At 39.3% G+C, this 7,683-nt stretch overlaps 1 protein-coding gene across 1 annotated transcript in view; it reads left to right on the top strand.

The window, feature by feature from the left end:
* Positions 1-2,066: 2,066 nt before the first annotated feature.
* The window catches only part of LOC107301289 (ras GTPase-activating protein 1-like), a gene marked incomplete at both ends in the record, with an annotated part of 12,705 nt that continues 7,088 nt past the window's right edge, over positions 2,067-7,683 (top strand). Inside the window, one exon of the mRNA XM_015830535.1 lies at positions 2,067-2,521. Coding sequence (XP_015686021.1) covers positions 2,067-2,521 — 455 coding nt within the window. The remainder of the gene's footprint in view (positions 2,522-7,683) is intronic.

Below are 7,683 nucleotides of genomic sequence, written 5' to 3' on the forward strand. Positions count from 1 at the left end.
ATATAATGTAGAACAGAATTTTTCAAAATTATACGTCATTCAAAATAAAAAATGCCAGTGGGTACTGAGTATTTCTCCTTATTGGTTCCTATAACCAGGGGTGGGCAATTAATTTTTCCAAAAGGCCACATTAGAAATTGGGACTTCTTGTGGAAGGCCACTGTCACACACACACACACACACACACACACACACACACCACTACTGGGCAGACAGGGATAATCAAAGGGCCAGATGTGGCCTATGGACTGCAAAATGCCAGGTCTGCGATAAACAGTGGAATGAATCGACAAACGAAGGAATCTTTGTGGGTGCAGTTTTTATCTCATCTACCAACCATCCATTTATTTATTTGCTGAGGTTTTTTTTAAATTGTTAGATTCCAGAATCATTTTTGAGATGGGCACCCATATAAATTGATAGCACACTTTTCTTCCAAAAGATGGGAGTTTAGAAAAACAAAGGAAGCAGTGATGTGGGATGGGGAGAAGTTTCTATATCACCTACAGGTTTTGGATGAGTCCTTTACTTTTGGATCTTGAGTCCCGAACTGTTCTATGTGAATACAACCAGTCTGAAATACCAGATAATAGGAATATATTAACATACAGCCTCAGGTAAAATAATTTTGAAAACAACTATAATACTATAATGTACTGGCTGAGGAATTCTGGGAGTTGAAGTCCACAAGTCATAAAAGGGCCAGGTTTGAAGACCAGTTGTAGAGCGTGGAATGCTGCCATTACACTTGGAGGAGGGGTTGATATATTTATTACTTCGTTGGTTTATTGTTACTGTTTTTATATTTTTATTTTATGGTTGCTTTTAGTTTCAACAAGCAGTAACCTGCTCAAGGTCTTTTGAGTTGGGCAAACTATTAATACTGAGAATTTAGCCAAGCTGACATTGAAGTAAGGGTCACCTGCACAGAGAGGTTTATACCCACATAAATAAATACAGACCTGTGTTTGCTCACCTTGATGACATCTTATTGGGGTTACATGTAAGAAGTAGCTTGGGCTGAGGGGACCAAGGCCAGCAATAATCCTATTTCTAAATTGCAGCAAGCGAGAAAACATCTTGAGGCATATTATCCACATTTAACTTGCTTGAATTTTGTGGATCATTTTGTATTGACCAAAAATCAATACCGTACCCATTGATTCATCTTTATTAGTGTTTCTCAACACTGGCTACTTCAAGTTGCTAAAATTGAGAAACACTGATCTATATACCATGATACCGATTGCGGGGGTGACGATAGCCTTTTTCTTTGCCTCGCCTTAACTACAAAGTCAAATATGGCAGTCGCACAAAAAAACAACAACAAAAAAACCCCCCAAATCCTGACATATTTAAAATATGGCAAGAGATTTTCGTGGGCCATAAACCTTTCCGCGCCTCTCAGAAGGTCTTTATATCCCACGAACTCTAAATCCTTTCTCCGTAATCCGACGAGGCTGGTAGACTGCGCTGTTTCCTCGGCAATACTAGTCCCTTTCAAGTTCTGACACTCGGAAGCGAGACGCTCCCTTAGTTACCGATCGCCTCTTCTTTTTCCAACAGGACCAGAGGCGCCTCCTGCCCCCTCAGAAAACCCAGCTGGCCCCCAAGAGCTCCCACCGCTACTGCTGCAGAAGTTTTTTCCGCTCTTTCTCCTCATGGCAGAGGGGCGGCCAAAAGGACGCGCATGCGCCTTGGAAAAGAATGGGGGGTGTGGAGGAGAGGAACGGCAAGTGAAGAGACTAGGGGCGCTGCCGCCTCACAGCAGACCGCGCGAGTCCAAGAAGGGGGCTGGTTGAGGGAGCTCGTGAGATGCTGTAGAGCCGCCGCCGCCGCCGCCTTCGGTGCCAGAGGCGGAATGTCACGTCCCCCCCCCCGCCCCCCAGGAACTGACTTGAGTCCCTGGCTACCGGGCGGCTCTCCCATTGTTCCCATTCCGCGTCTCAGGCAGCGCAGGTCCACCGGTTCCTCCCTTTCCCGCTGAGGCGAAGGAGGGGAACATCTCTCTCTCCCCCCCCCGCCTCTCGGCCGCCTCCTCCCGGCTGCGGGCTGTCCCATTAAAGGCGGGGAAGGGTGGGAGGAGCCGGAGCAGCATGATGGCGGCGGCCGAGGCTGGCGGCGAAGAGGGGAGCTCGGGAGCGGCCGGAGACGCGGGGGGACACTGCCCACCCGCCGCCAACGCAGCCCCCCGCAGCGGCGGGAGCAGCAAGAGCGCGGCTGCGGTTCTTCTGGGAGGCTCCGGCCCGAACGCCTCTCCCGCCCCGGGCTCGCTCGCGGTGGGTTCCAGGCCTGCCCCTGCGGAGATGTCCAAGGGGCCGCTAGCGGCGACTCTACCGCTTTCCGAGAGCGGCGGCCCCGCCGTCAATACTGCCGGGGGCTTCCCTCCGCTGCCGCCGCCTCCGCAGCCGCCGCTTCCGGCCGGCGGACTGAGCACCGTGGATGAAGGCGACTCTCTCGACGGGCCCGAGTACGAAGAAGAGGAGGTGGCCATCCCACTGAACGCGCCCCCCACGAACCAGTGAGTATTCCCCCCCCCCTACGCCCCGTCCAGACTAAGGGTTTAGATGAGGTTCCTTCCCAAAAGTCTCGGTTTCTAACACCGCACCCAGTGGGCAGTGTGTTGTGTATGTCAAACTCTGAGCAAGTCCCGAAAGTTTCTTTGCGCCGCCTCTTTCTCTTCCCGCATCCCGTTGGAAGCTGCTTAGTCAACTGCCTGCTTGCCTGGAAAAACTGAAAACCTGAGAATTAAGTTTTTCCCCTGGCCCTTCACTTGAAAAGAATAAGAAGCACCGAGGCTCACGTTTGACAGTTTTCCTTCGCTTTTGCCTAAAGCTTCCCAAAGTGGTATTTTCCGAAAACGTAACCGTATTTTTAACAGTCCTCAATATTTTCATCCAAGGAATCCATGACTAAAGCCAAAAATGCTGTATGATACTTCCTTGTCTTTAGCTATAGAATTTTCTGCATATAAAGGTTGCTATGCTACCATGAAGTAACACATACTTTGTATGCAAAGCTTTTTCATAGAAGATGGTAAAATAAAATTTTTAGTAACATCCCTCTGAAATAACTAACATAAATAAATACAGCTTGTCACCTTTTGCATCTGGTAACCTGTCTCTGACATTCAAAATGTCACTTTCTGTTGAGTTTAGGCAGAAAAAGTTTTTTGAATAGATATTTCTGATGAATGAAAGAAATGATGTTATGTATTCTGATAATGGATTAACTTTGAAAGAGGCGGAGATGTTGATCCTGACATCAGAGCAGGTTCATGTGGGGACTGAGAAGCTTTAGGTACTTAACAACTGCAAAGCTTTAAACCAGCTTTCTGCAGTGTATTTAAAAACAGAATGGGAAGTAGTTTAGCTTTTCAAAGGAGGCAAAACATGCTTCATCTCATCCATTGCAGTTAGTGTATAATCCAATGACTTCTTATTTCCAAAGAGACTTCAGTCTTCCTTTTATGAGCAGGACATTGCACGAAACTAGATGAAAATTGTTCATCTATTAACAATTGAATTTATTGAAGTGGCACATAGTTGCTCTACAGCCTCTTTTGCTAAAATGAATTTTGAACCCTGAATAGTATTTCCAAGGTCAAAACTATTATGACATAAAGCAGAGATGTTTTATTTAGGTTGACCACAGCTGATGCCCTAATAAACCCAGCATAGATGCAAAATTGAAATGATTTAATGCCTTACTGGAAAATATGGATTTATTCAATTGTCTACTGTGGTTCTTCCCTGAAAAGGGAAAAATGTATTGATTGCAAATTATAACTATTTTGAATCCATTTATTGTGTTCTTCCAGTAGTAGCCTTATAATCATTTTTATAAAAATATTCCTGAGATTTCTCCTTGAAAAACTAAGGACAAATCTGCTGCATCCAAACATTTCAAGAGAAGCACTTACATTATGTTAAACTATGTTTACATTATGCATATAATACAACTTTACAAAAATGAGATAATTTCTGATATTTGAATAATGTCATTGCTAATTGCTGTGAAAATAGATTAAATGGACATTTAGGAGTAATGCCTTTATCTTTTATTGATTTAAAGCAATTATTTGATTATTGAGAGTTGGATGGCATACAAGAATTATTGAACTGGGCAGCATGGAAGTTTAATGGTAATCTGTCTACCCAACTACTCCATTGGATCAAAAGTTAACTATATGCTATTTTGTATACCATCAGTCAGTTTTGGTGAGATGAGCAACTATATAAATTGATTGATAAAAATATTTTTTTTGTATTTTAAATATGTGTGCAGCTGCTTTATTAACAGGATAAGTATAAAAGTATTAAGGTAGTATCTCTGGAGCTGTTAGATATGGCAGCTTCATAAAGGTGAACAGTATTTGGATCTGAAAAAGATATCTTAGCTCTGTACAGATTGTTCCTTAAAGGAACCAATCCATTTCCTGGACTTGCATGTTACTTGTGCAGGCATAGGAAAATACCTGTTAGAGTTAAGGGGGTGGTAATAGGATATAACACTTCTTTTTTACTTCCTTAACTGATGCCTGTTTGAGCTGCCAGTAGGTATAGAAAGTGCCCATGGTAGATCCAGATACTGTACACCTGCAGAGCTTTACTTCTTTGCAGCCATTGTGGGAGGTCTGCTCACAAAGTCTTTCTGCACTACAAGTCTGGCACTGTGATATGATAGTGCAAGAAATGAAATGTGGTAATTTAGGAAGGATTGGGCAATTGAAACTCATACGTTGCCTAGACAAATCCCTGAAATATTCTAGCCCTGGAAATTGCATGCTAATGAAAAAGGGGAAAATTGTGCGTCCCTCCCATCACCATCACCCAGTTGGTGTCAGTTGGAATTTAGATTTGGTGATCCTTCACAACAGATTTTTTCTCCTTTGCTTCCATTGCATAGCTCTGACTGCTATACAGATAGTCCTTGACTTACAACAGTTCATTTAGTGACCGCTCACTGAAAAAAATGACAATTTTTCACATTTATGACCATTGCAGCATCCCCATGGTCATGTGATCAGAATTCAGACGCTTGGCAACTGACTCATATTTATGAACTTTGTAGTGTCCTGGGATCATGTGATCACTTTTTTGCGACCTTCTGACAAGCAAAGTCAATGAGGAAGCCAGATTCACTGAACAACTGTGCTACTAACTTAATGACTGCAGTGATTCAGTTAACTGTGGCAAGAAAGGTTGTAAAATGGGGTAAAACTCACTTAACAAATGTCTCACTTAGCAACATAAATTTTGGGCTCAGTTGTGATCATAAGTCAAGAACTACCTGTAGCGTATACTTGGACATGTGAACTCAGTGGAGCTGGACTTTTAAGTCAACATATAGAATCACTATAAAATTATTAAACTGTTTGCAGAGAATTTTATTAATTATTGTACTTATGGTGTAATCTGAAAAATACAATTGAAGTAACATTTTGAAAAGAGCTGTTGTATATATCAACTTCAATGACACATTGTTCTGTGTAAACTTTTTATATGTTTTATTGCTTGCTTATGTGTAAAAGGATAAGATATAAATATCCCATAGAAAAGACAGGAAGTTAATGCAATTTTGAAATTAATATGAACATAAAAACAATAAATGAATACTGTCCACCATCTTTTTAAACTGAAAAGTTCTACGAAAATTACTAAAACATCTATGGAGTTGAATGCAAGTGCTTTTTTGGCAGGGCAAGATTTTATTATTGATAAGTAGAATTATAAATGGAATTAATTTGGATTTTATTTTTTAAAGGAGAAAAATTAAACACTTTTGTTAACATATTAGTAATTATTTATGCACACACCAATGTATAGAAAAAGATTCTTACTAACAAAATTTAATTGATCTTGCCTTAATAGTGTGAAATTTTAAAGGTATACTTTTCTTTTATAGATGTGATTCAGGATGACTTGTACAGATATTTAGTATGCTTTATGTTTAGAGCTGATACTACAACAGAGTATCTGTGGGAATTTGGGATATTACTTATTTAATTTATATCCTGCCTTTATTATTTTTGCAAATAGCTACAGATGAATATATACAACACACCTTCCTCCTATTTTCCTCACAACAACCACCCTGTAATAATATATTAATAAACTTCCTGAGAAAATTATTTCTATTTGGTAGAAGTAAGATATTAAGTCCTGTGTGTAAAAATATTTTAGAGGACTTCACAGTACAGTTGTAAGTACAGAAGATGATTTAAAATTGAAAGTTGTTTTTCAAAATGTGTATTTGAGATTTTATGATGCAAGTAAATTTGCAGTTTATACCCGGTATATGCTCTAACAACATACTGAAATATTGAGAACTATTCCAAGAATATTTTCTTTGGAAATATTAGTTTGATATGTTTTAATCTGGAAACTATAGGGAAGGTAAATAAATCTCAAGTTTAATTTTGATATAGTATTCATAATTGTGTTGAAATTAAAAAAATTTGTCACGTTTGTCACGTTTACATTATGAGAAATTTCAAGTAAATTTGTTTGTAAGTCTTTGGCTTACAAACCAATCATTTAGTGACTGTTCAAAGTTTCAACAACACTGAAAAAAGTGACTCATGACTGTTTCACATTCACAACTGTAGTAGCATCCCCGTGGTCACTTTATCAAAATTTGGACGCTTGGCAACTGAAATGTATTTATGTATTTATTCATCGTTTGTGACCCTCTGACAAGCAAAGTCAATGGGGGAGCCAGATTCACTTAATAACTGTGTAACTAAAATGCAGTGAATCACTTAACAACTGTGACAAGAAAATTGGGGCAAAACTCACTTAACAATTATCTTGCTTAGAATGGAAATTTTCCCTTGATTGTGATCATAAGTCACGGACTACCTGTACCTCTAAAGGAAAGTTTAAATCTTTTAAGATTGAAAAAATAGGCAATGATTATGTTATAATCATATATACATTATTAGTTTGATTGTGAGGCTCATGTGAGAAAAAAGTTACATTTCAGTAATATAATCTGTTACTGCAGATTTAAGTATTGTGACATTTAACTTTCTTGCTGGTTTGTAATTTTTCTATTATAATATCTAGATGCATAACTAGAACACCCATAAAAAGATAATGATTTCTTTCCCAACTGAATAATATATTTTTGCATTCTGCAGCAGTGTGTGGAACTGTGGGTTGAAATTCCATACGTATTTATATTGGAATAAGCACTTACAAACTCATTGGGAATGAATCAAAGGCTAAAGGGACATGGACAATATACATGAGAATGTTTTATTTTATTTTGATCACCATATGACTGCTGCAAGGTATTACCTTTGAAGACAGCTTAGAGGCTGCTATTGATGCAGAACAGAACAGCCAGATGACTCTTATGGGAAATCCATTATTCATTTATTTACTTTATCTATATACCACCTATTCTTGAAAGTTCTGAGTAGCTAGCAATCAAAAACACCACTATCAACCTTTTACAAAATAATAAATAAATCCACCGATAAAATAACCACAGTTATCAAAATATTACAAAAAGAATATACAGTACAATATACATAAGTGTCTGCTAAATTCAGATCTTGAATCACAGCACACCCTTTTCCTTAGCTTGATGGAATAACCATATCTTAACTGCTGTCCGCAGATATAAGGAGAAGATTGGATCTCCATAGATTCCAGAGAATGCAAGTGACCAAAA

Source organism: Protobothrops mucrosquamatus, unplaced genomic scaffold (genome assembly GCF_001527695.2).
Source record: "Protobothrops mucrosquamatus isolate PMUCROS unplaced genomic scaffold, P.Mucros_1.0 scaffold11242, whole genome shotgun sequence".
NCBI classification, from domain to species: Eukaryota; Metazoa; Chordata; class Lepidosauria; order Squamata; family Viperidae; genus Protobothrops; species Protobothrops mucrosquamatus.